Source organism: Syngnathus acus, chromosome 16, assembly GCF_901709675.1.
Source record: "Syngnathus acus chromosome 16, fSynAcu1.2, whole genome shotgun sequence".
Classification (NCBI taxonomy): Eukaryota; Metazoa; Chordata; class Actinopteri; order Syngnathiformes; family Syngnathidae; genus Syngnathus; species Syngnathus acus.
This window is the reverse complement of record NC_051101.1, coordinates 12,504,858-12,520,804: the sequence shown is the minus strand read 5'-3', so window position 1 is coordinate 12,520,804 and position 15,947 is coordinate 12,504,858. Positions and strand designations below refer to the sequence as shown.

The following is a 15,947-nucleotide window of genomic DNA, read 5'->3' as shown; positions in this document are numbered from 1 at the left end:
TCGTCGATAAAAAAAAAAAATAATAATTCCTGTGCGGCTGGACGGCCCGGTACCAAGTGACCCACGGACCGGTACCGGTCCGCGGCCCGGTGGTCGGGGACCGCTGCCTTACAGCGCAAACCCAAATATGTTTTTAATTTCGAACACTACAATTATCTGATAACTACTGGAACCACAAAACAAAAGCAGTGTAAGAATTCAACAGTAAATTGGGTAACTGGCATGGGGATGACGACTCTTTTGTTCTCACAGTTTTAATTGATCCATTAGCGCGCACGCGCAGTGTAGCATCGGCGGTCGAGCGCGGTCCCGCGTGCACGCATCGTGTCGGGAGCGCGCAAGCGGGGGTGGTCCGGTCCGGAGACTTACCTCCTTTCCTCGCTTCTTCTTCGTCTTGTTCTTGTTCTCAGTGCTGCTTGCTTGCGGTTCCTTTCTCGCTGCCTCCACCACGCGAGTTTGAAGAGCAAAAGGACGACCAGGAGCGAGTGGAAAGGGGGCCGTGTTCCTGTGGATCCCCGTCTCTTCGATATTTTGGGGGATTAAAAATCACGCCGAACCGCAGCGTTGACGGCCGAGCGCCAGCAGGTAAACACGATACAGTCGGAGCTTGTGTCCCGTGGAAAGTGTTTGTTTCTTCTTCGTTTTTATCCAATTACCCCCGCGGAGGAGGAGAGAGGTGGAGGTGGATGTGCGGGAGACGAGCCTCCCTTTGTGCGGGAGCCAGGGTCACAATGTGGACGCTCGACGGTCCGTCGCCTCAGCCGGCCCCGCCGTCGACCGTCCTCCCGCGGTCGCCGTCGTCTGCCCGACAGAAACGCCTTCTTTTATGCGTCTTTTCGTCAAGTTTCCAACTCCGAGGCCTGCTCTCACCCCTTCTTCCCCCGTCTGTGTTTAAACCCCCCGGCGGCGATGTTGTAACGCACCCTACTTTTAGCCTTGCAGCTAGCTCCCCTGTGACGTTCAGGGACGGCTCGGTTTCTAGCCCCCGTTCGACCCCTATTGTGTCTTGTGCCCCCACAAAGGGGCGGCTTGGCGCTTGTGAGCGGCATAGGTGACTGTCGCCAACCTTTCCGGGCCTCAGTGCTTGTTTCTGTGGGCATCGTACCCCCCCTCTCCGACGTGCATCGCTACGGCTTTCGTTCCGTTTGAGTGCCGACGTCTACCACCGCCATGAAACGCCCCCTCCACCAACCCGGGAAAGGCGAGCTTGTTGTCTGTCCACTTCGCCAACCACTCATCGTAAATATATCTAAATATACAAATACCACTGTGTTTTCACATGCCTTTGTAATTCATTTGACACGGGTTCTCGTTTAGCCATGTTTTTGTCGCCCGCTGAGGAGCTGCGTTTGGCGTTAATGACGCCATCACGGTCGCTTCGCTAATGTGTCACGAATGCTTTGTTGTTACGTTTTAGCGTACATCTTCCTGCTGCGCTCAAATAACCACGTACGACACTATCTTTAAAGAAAAGAAAGAAAGGATGTGGTACGAGCGTTGGTTACAAAGAATCCTCCTTTTCTAGGGTTGCAAAGAATAACGGGGGTTTTCAAAGTTGCAAACTTTTCGTGGGAAATAACAAGAATCCGTGGGAATACACATTTGTTATATTCATGTAAAGTCTATTTGTATAGCACACCTCGTGTACATAACAATTCAAAGTGCTTCACATTAAATATTAAAAGTATTGCAGAAAGAGGAACAAAATAATATACAAGCGTTGCGGAAACGTTGTGAAATCATGTAGATTAACTTGATTAAAATAATTCAAATCAAACATCAGTCGAGATCAATTCAAATGTAAACAGATGGACAGTTTGAGCAAATCTCTATGCTGCTTCACTTTTGGGTCAGATGACCTGAGGGTCTTGGATCCTTCGTGGCGTACTCGTACATCATACATGTATTTTGGTGCAAGACCAATTCGAGATATTTTGACCAAGCAAGATTTTAAAATCCAGTCTTTGCCTCACAGGAAGCCAATGTAATAATGTGAGGTCTTGCTCTTTTTTTTTTCTCCTCATCCTCACGCAAGGGCCCACGATGTCCAGTGAAGTGCAAAGACCGGACGATAGCCCCAGCACCAGCGGCGGCAGCTCGGACATCGAGCAGCGCGAGTCGTCGGTACCAACCGAGCAGGAGCGCGAGCAAGCGCAGCCCAAAAAGAAGGAAACAAAGATTTCTAGTAAAACCGCTGCTAAGCTGTCGACGAGTGCCAAGAGGTAAGACCACCCCCCCGGTGTGGAGGGTACACTGGGTTGTTTGTTAAAATGACGCCCTCGAGGTGTGAAACTGCGTAAAAAAACACTCTGGTCCCAAAGGCATTGTCATTTCAAACATGGCTGCTATTCAACGGGACTGTAAACCACCTTTTGAAAGGAAACAACACACACACATATCAATGGAGCTTCATTACCCTCAATGGAAACATATTTTGTTGTTCGATTGGCTTTAGAGTGAAGCTCCGTTTATCTCGGCTAGTGGGGCAGAATCCTGCTCCTGAAAACTTATGTAAACGCACTTCTGAAAGTATTATTCATCTATTTACCAGAATGGGAAGCTGAAATGAGGTCCGCCAGGCTTAAAAGCTTCAAGCGGCCTTCAACGCCGAGACGTTAGACTGCAATTCGGTCGCTAACTGTGCGCGCGTTGCTTTCTTTTTGAATGATGCCCACATCACATTGTTGTCATCATTTGTCGTCGCTGGCATAAAACCAAAATGTCCTCGCTTTGTATGAAGTGATGAGGACTGTCTTAGTAGTTAATCTGACATCTGTTTTGAAACCGCACATCGGCAGGATGGACGTGTTTTGAATTTGAGGTTCCATCTTGACAATTAAATTGCATCATGACACAATATTTGACAAGGTAGCCTCGTTATGCGGTTTTTGACCTTCTCACTGAAATAAGAGCTTAACTTTTAATAACCGGTCGGTGAAGGTGTTGCTTTCAAGCACCGTCTGAAATCGCAGGTTCCCTGTCACGAAACAACAAATTGTTCCAGAACTTCAATTCAATCCTAATTTAACTCACGTGATGGAGTTGTCAAAAACCGAAAACATTTATTTCTTGAGCTTTTCTGAAGACTTTCTTCCAGTACATCACTGATGGAAACCACTAATGCTAACGCTAAAATGTTGCTTTTTTTTTCCCCCTAGGATTCAGAAGGAACTGGCTGAAATTACATTAGACCCTCCTCCAAATTGCAGGTGAGACGCTCTTATCTGCTCCCTGATGATTGCTTTGCTGATGTACACAATGCTGCTGTTTGTGTGTACGTGTGCCTTTCTCACACTTTTGGCTGCAGTGAGAGCTGCAGTGTCACCTTTTTAAAAGCCGTTTCCATTCTTGAATGATTTGCGCGCTGCAGTCAATCCTCATTGTGTGATGTTTTCGCTCTCTCTCTTCCTGTCTCGGGCCTTTTGAGGACGAGAGATGTTGCCGGCAAGCCGTCATCCCCCTCGGGGGATGCCGTGCAGGACTCGGTTTATCAGCTTCCGTGATATTGTCATTGATGCCGCCGGTGTTGTTTGTAGTTTGAGGAGACGGTGGTGTCGTTGATGTTTTCTGGCTTGGCGGGCGTTTGTGGCGGGAAACGCAAAGATGATTATTTTACGGCAGATTAATCAAATGGGTACAAAAAGGCACGACATTAATTCTCTTAAAGACCCTTCAGTGTTTAAAAAAATAATGAGTTAGGTTTTCATCGTCATTGATTTAGGTCCATCAAAGACCCACTCACAATTTTGGGAGACTGTTGTAGTTTGAGATGAAAGTAATTGGTTTTTCCTGGCTTTTTAGCTGCAGTGCCAGTTAGCAGTTGTCTGCCTCGTTTTTGACGTCAAACTGCTTTCATCAAAGACACCGCATGCTGTTTGTGTGGTTCTGCCATTTAACATACACGAGGTTGATTCAACACAGTGTTTTTTATTTTGTTGGTTGCCGTTTGAGATGTTTCGGGCTTGGATGTGGTCTACCAATTGTGCAAATGAGCCGCGAAATTAACACGGAGCTTAACTTTTAACTTCAGATCCATCAAAGACACCACAATGAATTTGATACATCCAAAAAAAAATGGGAGGTTTGTTCATGCCAGACATTACATAACTAAGTACTATAATACTTTGAGTCGGTTGTAGTCCGAGGTGTTTTCCGCCTTTGAAAGCAAACCAGTTTGCGTACAAAGTCATCTGACCGGCGACGGCCATGTTTACACCCGACGTCATTAGCGCTAAAAACAGAGCGAACCTTTTCATCGCAGCTGCCAGGCTTGTGTGTTATGATACTCAAAGCTACATGTTGTTTTCCTCAAGTACTCTTAATCTAGTTTAGACCCCCCTCCCTCCCTCCCTCCCATTTTGGAAATAAAACTAGGCTGGCTCTCGCGAAGGATTTGGCCGGAGGAAGTCATTTGAAAGTAAAATAATCGCCAGAGGAGATTTTGTGGTCTTGGTGGGGGGGCACGAGTTGCCTGGGAAACAATTAAGCTTCGTCGAGATAATCCTTTTACAACGTGTGTGTGTGTATGTAAGTGTGTTTGGGGAGCACCTTCATCTAATAATTACTTTGCGGTGATATATACGGCAACAGCGGTGGCGATAGGGGAGAAGCGACATTTTCTCAGGCGCTCGTTTGGTATGCTGCTCGCTCGCCGCTTTTCCCCCGGACCGAGCTCGCTTGAAAGGTTATTCATTTGAGCGGCTGCGACAAATGGAGTCACAGGCTGTTGGCCTTCTTCAGGAGGCAGGAAGGAGAGCGGCGCTAAAGACATCCACTTGGGAGCGTTCCACAAACGGCCGGCCGGCCGGGTGGGTGGGTGGATGCTTATGGTCGGCGGCCAGTTGATTGATGTCATGTCCGCTCCCGTACTCGCCGTCTCGTTACCAAGTCGTCTTTTGTTTAATCTGCCGAGAGTTTCTCCTTGCAGATGCGTTGTTATTTAATTAAGTGGCTGCGCTAATACCATGGTGTCACACCGGAACTCCAAGTGTTGCAAAAGTCACGAGACTGTAGTTGAAGAAATTGTTGGCATGTTGGAATTGTGATCTATTAATAGTTGAAACGATTCAGATAGGTAATTTGTTATCCCGTCTTTGCAGCAGGTGTCTCGGCCCGGCGTATGGCGAGGCTGATTGTCATTATTAAAGCTGATGTTCTTTAAACAGCGACAGGAGGAAACCTGGATAAGGATTTGATATGGTCATTATTCTCCACTCTCACACCCACTGATGCAAATGAAGCTGCATTTCTACCACCCTCCCACCCGCACTTGCGTCGCTGTCGTTTTAGACTTAATTAAACATCCCGCCACAAAGAGGCGTTGACGTCCAGCGGGCCACGACGTCGCCTCCTTTGTATTTATCGCTCGTGCGATTCGAGTGAAGCGGATCAAGTTCGCGGCAAAGCAACATACGTCAAAGCGGCAGAAGCCACTTAAACTGTAGTAGGCGTCAAAATGCTAAAACTAACTGGTATCCGGCTAATCCGGCTCTAATGAATACGCGTCCCTCCCTCTCTTCTCGCTTTTGATTCATGCAGCCAGAGAGCGCTATTAATGTTTATTATTCTGCTTACATGCTCTGATCTGTTTTTAAATATTATTTGGAGTGAATGAAACCAGAGGCTGTTTCACACGGAGATCCTGCAAATTGCCAGACGCAGACAGATAATTTGATGACACGGGCGTCTGGCAACAATTGTTGTCGACAACACTGAGGGAGAAAAATGAATTAAGCGCCGCGTGTTAAAGTTCACACTTGGGTTCGGCATTCCCTCGCTCACAGGGAGAAGGTTTTCACTCTGTTGTTATTTCTCTCATTTTGCAGTTTGACATGCACATGAATACACAAAAACATTGTTTTGTGTTTTAGATTCTAGTCAGGATGAGTTCAGTAATCTCCCACATCTGCTGTCCCGTCACCTCATTTGTTATCTCCTCACTTGACACGTCTCCTCCTCCGTCTCCCGCAGCTTCGCTTATCAGAAGGGCGATTTAAGTCGTTCAGTTTTCCTCCTCCATCACGTCAAAGACACAGCCAAAGCTCTCCGCAGAGACGCTGGTGTAACGTTAGTCGAGGTATTTCATTCACTTTGCATGCTGATATTAGTCTTTAGGTGTTCTTAATATGATTTTTCAATTGGCCAAAAAATACTCTGTAGGAGGGGGGAAAAAATCCTTGAAATATTGCTGAAGGTTTTTATGCCCCAGAGGAAATGGTTGGTTAAAAAAGAAGTGAAAAATGACGTGCCAGAAAAAAAAAAAAACGGTCAGATTTTTCTTACAGAACACTTTAAAAAAGACAAAATAGAAAAGTGACTGTGGTAAATATCAATACATTTTTGACTGTTATTCAACATAACACCTTCACGACCAAGACGGAGTTTCACTTCGGGCCGCTGCCCTCGTTCCCCGCCGTCAGTCCGGTTGTTATGAATATTTCAAGACGAGAAGCGATCGGACTTGCCGCAAGCTATTGACCTGAGGCTAACCGCTATTCTCATCCGCAATTGTCTTATTTTCGTTCTCGCTGACCCAAGCAGGTGTACGAAGACCATGTCGTCTTGTTGGCTGGCTGCGTTAGGATCCGGCGAAGGCAGCGGGCAGACCAATTGAAAGTTTTCAAGTCATCCTTAAAGCAGGTAGCAACCGCTTAGCATAGTGGGAAGAGATGCTAATGCTAATACGGCTCCACTTTGTAACTTTCTATCTTTCTTGCAAATGATATCATCTCTGCATTATGAGGAGGGTCTTGTTGTGAGTGACATAACCAGCAGGCGGCATTATCAATATTCATGACAGGGACGAAAGGGGGGTGTGAGTTTCAGGAAAAGCTCTCGGGCGCTATTCAGCCGTGTTCGACGACCCGTGCGGATCAACTGCGGTGATTGTTAGCTGAAAGATGTGAAAACACAAGCCGACGCTGTTTGGTTTTGACCTCGGGTGATCGATTGGCGTGCCGTAGTCGTCCTCATGAATATTGATGAATCATATCCACCCTTCAGTCTGTGTGACCCCCCCTACCATGTGACATTGACCTTTTTAGTGCGTTTACCCTTTGACTGCACAATAAGAACCTTAAAAGACGCATGCCTTGAAATCACAAGTGCTCTTCCGTCAAGGTGACGCTATGGAGGTTGGGGGAAGGTAGCTGAAGTGTGCGTGTGTAACATATACAAAGTCAAAAGCTTTCACACAGAGGTCCTTGCAAACTGCTGAGTTGAAACCATCTGCGTTTCGTTGCCTCGCACATGTGACAGTTGGAGAAAAGAAAATCCAAACTAACAACAGAAGATCTGGCAATAGGCGGCTTTTGCGTTTCACGAAGACCCAGCAAAGGGCCGTTGAATGACTAAAGACTGGTTTTGTCAATGGCGGCTATTTTAGAGCTTTTTGACACAATGTTGTGTTGCACCAAAATGTAAGCACCAAAAGAAAAATCTCTACTTTCTTTTCCTGTTCTTTAGTAATCAGCAGCAGAACACGAATCGATTTTCATCAGATACTTCGGTATCGGACCAAAAAGTGAAAAAAAACTAGTTTGTTGTGAGAAGAAATATGTCAAGCAGAACAGTGACTAAGCACTTATTTCAAGATACTGCGAAAAAACATGCCGTAAGCAACATGGATGGCTCGCATTGGATGTTAGTAGACCGTAAAGATGTATTTCAATGGGACATGCATAAAAAAGAGGTGTTAATAATACAGACTTCGAGCCCAGAATGACCAAGAACAATCTGAAACAGAAATGGAAACAAGAGATGTCCAAAGTGTCTATTTGACAAAACTGTTGTTGTGTAAACATGCCTCAACACAGGCGTTAGGGCTCTGTTACTAGGCAGAATATTGGCGGGAAGACTCCATACTCCCCCTTGCCCGTCAATGCCAGCGACCCAGAAAAGGGGTGAAAAAAAATCCTGGCCTAAAGCGGAGCTAAACATATGGTCAACACAGAATTTGAAAGTGTCACACAGAGAGGCCGTGACCAGTTCATAATTTTCAACAGCAATCCAGGAAAATCCTTTTCTATTCGCGTGGAAAAGAAAACATTAGCTTGTGCCGAAAGAAGGCACCCGCTTCCCTCCCTCCAGCCTGAGTTTAATTCATCCCGAATGTTTTCCGCTCGCGTCTGATTCATGTGTGTCATTGAATCTTCAGCAGTCTCGTTGCGGAGGTGCTTTAGCGGTAAACATTTGTCGCGGGCTGTAATAGATGGCCTCGCTCGGAGCGTGAAACACGCCAGCGCTTTGGACATTTTGCCGTTTCGCGCGCCGCACACTCCTCACGGCAGGTCGTTGACAAAAGTCATTTTCTGGCAGGTGAATAAACACGATAAGTTACATCAGGTCGCCCTGATGCGCCGTCGCTCTTTTGTCGGCCGTCTCGTCGCACAATGGGAGAATAAATTAGACCGGAATGATTCCTTTGGAATGGCTCTTTAAAGACTTTTCCCCACATTTATCTGTGTGAAACGTCATTAGCATCAAGCATGCAAATAAAACACAGACTTATTGTGCCCCTGAAAATAAAAAAAACTGTGGTATTTTACGAATAAATCTTGAGTCCAAATAGAAGACAATGACTTAATTAAAGTCAATTTTAAAGGGAAATGTGACGCTGGATTTACACGGAGTGTTGCCTAATTTCCAAGATCAGTTTAATAATTGGTCTGTTGATTTTATTGTAAATAATAAACTTAAATATTATTTGTATTTTTATTATTCTTAACCAGATTACTGAGTCCGCTGCGAAACTTGTTCACATTTTAAAACCAATCGCGACTTCTAATGTGATATGAGTGACAATCACGTTGAGCTAAAAGGTTGGGTCTAATTTAGTGTTTCTTTTTATGACAGTCTACCATCAAACTTTGCGTTGGACATACACAGTTATCCGATAAAGTATATCCTTGCGTGATATATAACCTGTCATTAAAATATAAGTGCGCGATATAGTCTGTCATCACAAGCGAGCGACACCACTAAAAGTGTTATCAACACTCGCAGCGTCGTCTTGTAAAACGCAACATCGGCCTCACCCGCGGCGACCTTTTCTCCTTCCGAGGCGTCTCCTTGAAATAGAGCGGTGTTAAAAAAAACGGTTTCTTTTTGCCAAGCTGATGGTTTTTCCCGCCAAAGTTCCTGAGAAGTAGCCAAGCAGGCAGCAATGATCATTTCCATATATATGGAGTGACCTTTTCTTTCCCAGGATTCACCGCAGCCACCCTGTTCGCCGGTTTAATGGCGAGCGCCCGCTCATTTCCTCGGCACAAATGTCAAAAGATAAACCGGCGACTGCGGCTAATCTGCGTTCACATCTAACAGTTACGGCCCCAACGAGACCATTCGCGCCGTCGTCATCTCCATTAATATCATATTCTGTAGGTCTCCACAGTACAAATACAGCTTTTTCAAGCATATTTACTTGGAGGGTGTGTAATGACAAGCTTAAATTTTTTTTTCTTCCCATCAATGTTATCAAGGGCTGTTTGTGATCAATTGTCCAATTAGGGCAATTATCGTGGCAGTTTGGCTTGGCCTTAAAAATCTAACCTAGGCTCTTACCCCTCCATGATTTCATGTCAATTTCCCTTTAAATGTACTTTTTAATGTCTCATAGTAATCGTAGTACAAATTACAGCTCTTAATATTGCAAATTGGTCACGTGACAATTTGCTTCATGATACCACATCCCAGTTAGAACAATTATTCAATGTAAAATAATTCACTTTTTTATTGAATCATAGTCTCCTTTTTTGGAGCACCAATTATTGTATGTGAATGTGTGCGAGCAGACCTTTTGGAGTACAGCCACGCACAAATAACGCCATTATCTGCATTATTTACTCTTCCGGCTCGTTTCTCCCCCCCACCGTAGTCGCGCCGTCTCCTAATGGCGACGCCACTCGCTTCACATCTCCTTTTTCTCGAGTTGACGCTAACAGGAGAAGAGCTTTGATGAAGCAATCTTCTTAGTTGCTGACCGTGAAAGAGCCCCGCCGCCAATTAGCATGCGGCGAGGTGGGGTAGAGGTGACGCAACTGACGCCATTTTTTTTTTTTTAAGCGTTTAGTGCTAAAATGGCGGCTGACGTTACTGACCGAATACACAAACTCTTTGCTCCCCCGCTGCTTGTTATTATTGTCGATTTGCGTTTCATTTTAGCTGCTTCTATAAAGAGTTTTTATTGTTATATAAACAAAATATGTCGCATGCTTTCTTCACAAGATCACTCGTGAAGTTAACATTTATTAAGGGCGCACTAATATGCTCGTGCCTCACTTGTTATTTTGGCGGTGTAATGAAGTCTTAACCAAGCAGTCGCCCCCTGGTGTTTGGCTGACTACTAGTTGAGAAAGTGCTTGCGCCCCCTGGTGTTTGGCTGACTACTTGATTATACATGCAGCGGAGCATTTTTAAAAGTAAACATTTCTGATGATCACGTTAGTCAGTTCTTCAATCTTGCCGCTTACCTGCATTTTATCTGTATTACTCAACTGCTTTCACTATTTATTGATGGCATCATTTTTTTCCTCCGTACAAGCTGTCTTATTATTCTCGCTGTCGTTCACGGCTACATGTTTCATCTCTGTTGATGCCTCCTCTGTACTCCTTTATCGTTCATAAAGCGAGAGTGTGTTGATGAGCCTCCTTCATTTTTTTCCCAGCGAGCTACAACAAAGATTCCGGCGAAATAAGCATTTTTTTTTCTCCCTCGGCATCTGGGCCGTCGTCTGACGCGGCGCAAACGCCGGCCTCTGGCTAGAGCTGAATAATGCTCGACGTCGATCATTACCCTGCGCAGGCATCAGCACATTGTGACTCGCTCTCACACATACACGCTCTCACACAGTTATCAGGAAAGAGTGTTTCATGAGTAAACACCTCATGACCGTCCACCAAAAAAGCAGGCTAGCCGAACAACATAATGTCATAGTCGCTCTACTTTGATGTGGTTCTCCAGATAATTCCTGGAAATGCTCTGGGCCGCATAATTCTAAACATTTGCTTTGCTTTTTCTGATGACACACATGTAGAGTGAGCAGGGCGTGACACGATACCATCTTCCGAACACATTTAGTGCCACTCAGACAGAATAAAAGCTGTGTAGTTGATCTAAAACACTTGTGGTAATACTTCTAATGGAGGAGGATCCAAAGCGCCTAATTTCCCATCTACTTTTTATTGTCCACACTATTGAATGTCCATCAATTACCCGTCGATTAATCGATTGAAATCTTATTTTGCACCCAAGCGATGATAAACTGTCCTTACAATAGATGGACAGATATCATTCATGTATTACAAAACCATTTTCCCCAGTTGCGGTTTATTAACCAAAACAAAACAAACAATTAGGCCGTATCACACAAAAATCGCCATTTGTGATTTGTTTAACATTTTATAATTACCACAAAATGGATGCAAATTCCCGGTAGTCTTTGTCGGTGGTCCGAGGTGGTAAGAAGCGTCAGAGCGCCTTTCCTGCCCGAGCGTAATGGCGGTAGACGGGGCCTGGGCGAGAATCCCGCCTGCTAACGCATCCCAGACCCTTGAAACAAATGACCCAAATAGTCAGTGAATCAAGGCATTTGGCTGACGGCAGCAGCGCAGATGCAGAGCTGCTTGCTCAGAAGCTTCTCACAGGCGTCCGCGGAGGGAGAACGCCAGCTGCACCCTGGGAAAGATTTACACCCACAGGACACTTCATTAGGAACGCCTGCGACCAGACCGAGGATACAAATCACAAGATGCGCCCTTACAAAGATAATCTTGTTAAATCGCTCACTGCTCTGTGTGAAGTAGCCAATGATTTCTTTTTTTTTTTTTTGTTTGAGCTAGTGCTGTTTGCTCCGTAATAGCTATCACGTGCGATTTGTCTCGGGGGATAACAACAGCTCGCATTGAAACGGCAGACGTGTGAGTGCCCTCTAGCTTGAAGATCAATAGCTCCTCATGACAAACACACCGCCGCTTTCATTCCCACTACAAACACACACTCTGGCCTTCGCTCCGAGTCAACTTTGGAGGCGAGGGAAATTGCCGCCACTTTTGCTAGCTTCTACCAGCCGTCATGATAACGATGTTTTGCTGTCAATCAGTAGTTCATTAATTACATGACATCATTCATCTGTCAACCACGAAACTTGCAATCCATATCGCGTCGACCTTCCGTGGAAAATGTTTGTGTCGTTTTGCACTTGGCACACTTGAGCTTTTTGTTTTCAAAACGAAGGTCAAAAGCGTGACGCCGGACACTGTAACGCGATCGCCTCTTCTCTTATTTGTTCTATCGTCTCCCTCTGGAGGAAAAGGAAAATCCCAACGTTTGCTTTTGTGTCGAACAAAAGCCCAATCCCGGGGCCGGGCGGACGTTTTTCGCCGCGGCTGGTAATGAGCTAATTAAGAAAGGCTTAGTCAGCGGGGGCCTCCTTGAAGAGAGGTGGCAAAGTAGATTAGGCCTTGACACCGGAAAAGGACGCCAGCGATTCCTATTTGCGGAGAATGATCTTATTGTGGGGGGGGATCTGCTTTCAGGAAGTCTCTGTTGGTTTTTGGCCAAATATAAAAGACGAGCGGCGATATCACAGCCTGGAGGGAAAGCCGGCGCGGGGCGCGCACACACACACACAGTTTGTGCAACAGCAGGGGAAGGCTTGGCATCAAACACCCTTGCCGGTAATTACATGAAATCGCGGGGATTGTTCATTGTTCCCCGGCTTTGTAATGTGGACATTGTCCTGGTGTCTCGCTGGCGGCGTTCCAGCTCAGGGTCTTATCACAAACAGCAGCGGGGAGGGGAGGGGGAGTAAAGGATGGGTCTCGATATGGAAATTGTATTGACTAGCGCCGACGTGACTGTCGGCATTCGGGCGGCATCTGGTCAACGTGGAACCTGCTTTTGAAGTCATTTCCCGTGGCGGTGAACTTTATCGGGGGGATGTTTTTCCAGCGCCTGATCACGTTGAGAAAATTCAATCATGCAAATAAGTTGCTCAAAGGTGATATTTACTCTAAAAGTGACAAATAAAATGGAATGGGTCCAACGTCTGACATCAAAGTCAAAAGTGTTCTTATTCAAAAGTAACGGGACACATTTCACTTGGAGGAAATAGAAAATGTCCCAAAACTTCCATTTATCTGCATTCCGTTCTTTTTTTTTTTTGTTTCCACGTGGCAGTGCCGGCCCCAAAGGAGACAACATCTACGAGTGGAGGTCCACCATCTTGGGACCGCCGGGCTCCGTGTACGAAGGAGGCGTCTTCTTCCTGGACATCGCCTTCACGCCCGACTACCCCTTCAAACCCCCCAAGGTTGGTCCACTCAGTCCATTTTTCCTTCAAATCGGATTGAAGGATTTCCGGGGCTCGCACCTGACACGCCGTCGCTAGCGGGATATTTTACCGCAGTGCACCCCGTCACCCTGCTTGCCTTTCCGTCTTTGTGCTGCGCTGTCAAGCCAGACCCCGCCCACATTTCCCCTCTCTAGAGGGGCTCGGGTGTTTCTGCCCACGCCCCTCCCTCCCTCCCTCCCTCTTTCCATGCTGTGATGGTGAGCCAAAGCCCACTTTCTCACACGTCAGCCACTTCTGCAGCTGCTCAACGCTCCCTCGGTGCCGCCGCTTCTCGAATACACTCCAACACACGTCACTTTCATTTCCATTGTGCAAGGTGGGAGTCGTCACATGACCACCACGCGTGTGCCGCTTGCATTTCTTGCCGTTGTGTTTGTTTCTCAAGTCGAGCTTATGAGCCTCACACTGTGTCCCAGCGAGCTCAAGGAAGGTGGAAGGTTATTTATAATGTTCAATCTTGTGGGAGTTTGGAGAATGCCAAGGCCTATTAGAGAAGTTCCTCTATGTGTGTGGGAAGGGAGGGGGGGCTCGGGTGCGAGGTCAGAAGGACCAGATGTTAGCAGTGGAAGAACTGAGGCAAAACATTGGACTCTGTGTTCGATCCGAACGGATGTCCAGACTCCTTTGGGATATTTTGGAAAGCGGGGGGGAGGGCAGCAGAGTTAAATGACTTCCACCACCTCATTTTGGTGACAAATGTCCCATGTCATCCATGGCGTGCGTCTTTCACACGGAACCCAGCAAAGTGAAACTCAAAACGATGTGTGTGTCCAGGTGACGTTCCGCACTCGGATCTACCACTGCAACATCAACAGTCAGGGCGTGATCTGTCTGGACATCTTGAAGGACAATTGGAGCCCCGCCCTCACCATCTCCAAGGTGCTGCTGTCCATCTGCTCCCTGCTCACAGACTGCAACCCAGGTAAGGCATTGAGACCAAAATTGATTGGGTCATTTCACGCCAAATGCTGCTTTTTCTCCCGGCCACATGTTGCCACCGATTACACGTCGTTGCATTTTTTTTTTTCTCTTTCTTTTCTCCAGCCGACCCCCTGGTGGGAAGCATCGCCACACAGTACCTGACCAACAGAACCGAGCATGACAGGATAGCCAAGCAGTGGACCAAGAGATATGCCACATAGACACACGCACGCAGACACACATTTGAGCCTCGCTCTCCCCCCCTTCTTCCTCTTCTTCCTCGTCACTCTGCCACTCTACCTCTTTCCCCCCCCATGTTCCGTCAAAGCACACTCACTAAGTGCATCGCTGTACCCGGGCCCTCCTCTTCTTCTTCCTCCTCCTCCTCCTCTTCCTCCACCCCAAACATTTTATGGGTTTAAAAATTTAGAAAACACACAACACACAAAAATCCTCTTTTTTTTGTTGTTGTTCCTTGTTGACTTGAAAGCTTCTTTTTTATACAAAGATTAGTCGATTGGGGGATTTTTATTTTCCAATAAGTGATTGTTGGAAGTTATTGTATTGGAAATTTAAGACAAACTCATGCACAGCGTTATAAGCAGGGGTGCACACGAGGGAAAATGTTAAGTTCATAAGTGTTTCCAGTTGCTGCGCGGTTGTGTACCTCGTGTTTTGCTCTTTTTTTTTTTTTTTTATGTGGGAAGGAGCGGTAGCATTGTGTTGTTTGTAAACAACTTTTCTGAATCTTTTGATTTGAACTGCAAGTGCAAATATTTTGGAGACTAGTTTGAATGGCGCCCAGTACAAGTTCTCCTTCTTTACTATTGTTGACGCTTATACTGTTTTAAAGTAAGCACACAAACCTTACAACTAAAACAAAAAAAAAAAAAGAAAGAAATACGGCTATAGCAATCACACTGACTACAAAAATGACGTGGTTCAACTGTATGAATTAACGAGGTCGCCCGCGGCAGCTAGCTATCTTAACCAACCAGTGTTAGCAAAACCTAGCTTCACAATGGCAGCGGTACGAACGGACGTCAAACTTGAAATGGATTCATATTTAAACACAGTGATCAATTCTGCGGCCACCGCACATTTCGCACGTGCCAAGTTTTACGTTCATTCAGTGAAGTCAGTGGGTGGGTAGAAAAATATGGGCACCAATTGAAGCCCAATTGAGGATCAAACCAAAAGGATGTGCACCCCTGATTATAGGCATCACACTCATTGCCCTCCAACACACACACACACACACACACAAATATGTCATTCTCATTTTCAATTTGGCATCTGGAAGACTATGTGCGCTTTTTACTTTCTCCTCTTTATTTTGTTGTTTGTTGTATTTGTCTCAACATGCATGGAACAGGAGCTTACATGCTTTTTACCTTTTTCCGCTTTTTCTTTGTACTGTATGTATTTTTTCAAAGGCTTTTTTTGCAGGCAGACCACATGATGGAAAAAAATGTGTGTGTGTGTGTGTGTGCGCGCGTGTGTGTGTGTGTGTGCGTGTGTGTGTGTGTGTGCGTGTGTGTGCGTGTGTGTGTGTGGAGGTCTGCCTGTGAAAAGAGGGCAGGACTTGTATATTGGACTGGCTACCCGCGCCGCTGCTGTTGTGCACTTGTATTACTGAAAACACCCAATAAAAAACACACTGTGGTTGGCTTG

General features: G+C 46.0%; 2 protein-coding genes across 7 annotated transcripts in view; one reads left to right on the top strand and one right to left on the bottom strand.

Moving 5' to 3' along the window:
- Positions 1-508, bottom strand: part of znf385d (zinc finger protein 385D) — a 55,560-nt gene extending 55,052 nt beyond the window's left edge. For all 5 annotated transcript variants that reach the window (XM_037275112.1, XM_037275117.1, XM_037275118.1 and 2 more), the window contains exon 1: positions 370-508. The gene's annotated coding sequence lies outside the window, so the exon portion shown is untranslated. The remainder of the gene's footprint in view (positions 1-369) is intronic.
- LOC119136527 (ubiquitin-conjugating enzyme E2 E2) lies at positions 331-15,160 on the top strand. Of its 2 annotated transcripts, none has more exons than XM_037275131.1 (6): positions 331-585; positions 2,036-2,222; positions 3,159-3,209; positions 13,178-13,310; positions 14,127-14,274; positions 14,397-15,152. In XM_037275131.1, the coding sequence occupies exons 2-6, from the start codon at positions 2,044-2,046 to the stop codon at positions 14,492-14,494; spliced, it is 609 nt and encodes a 202-aa protein (XP_037131026.1). In that variant the 5' UTR covers positions 331-585; positions 2,036-2,043; the 3' UTR covers positions 14,495-15,152. The 2 variants fall into 2 exon arrangements, with proteins under 2 accessions (XP_037131026.1, XP_037131027.1); XM_037275132.1 differs by lacking the exon at positions 331-585 and adding an exon at positions 1,217-1,239 and having other exon boundaries at positions 14,397-15,160.
- Positions 15,161-15,947: the final 787 nt, after the last annotated feature.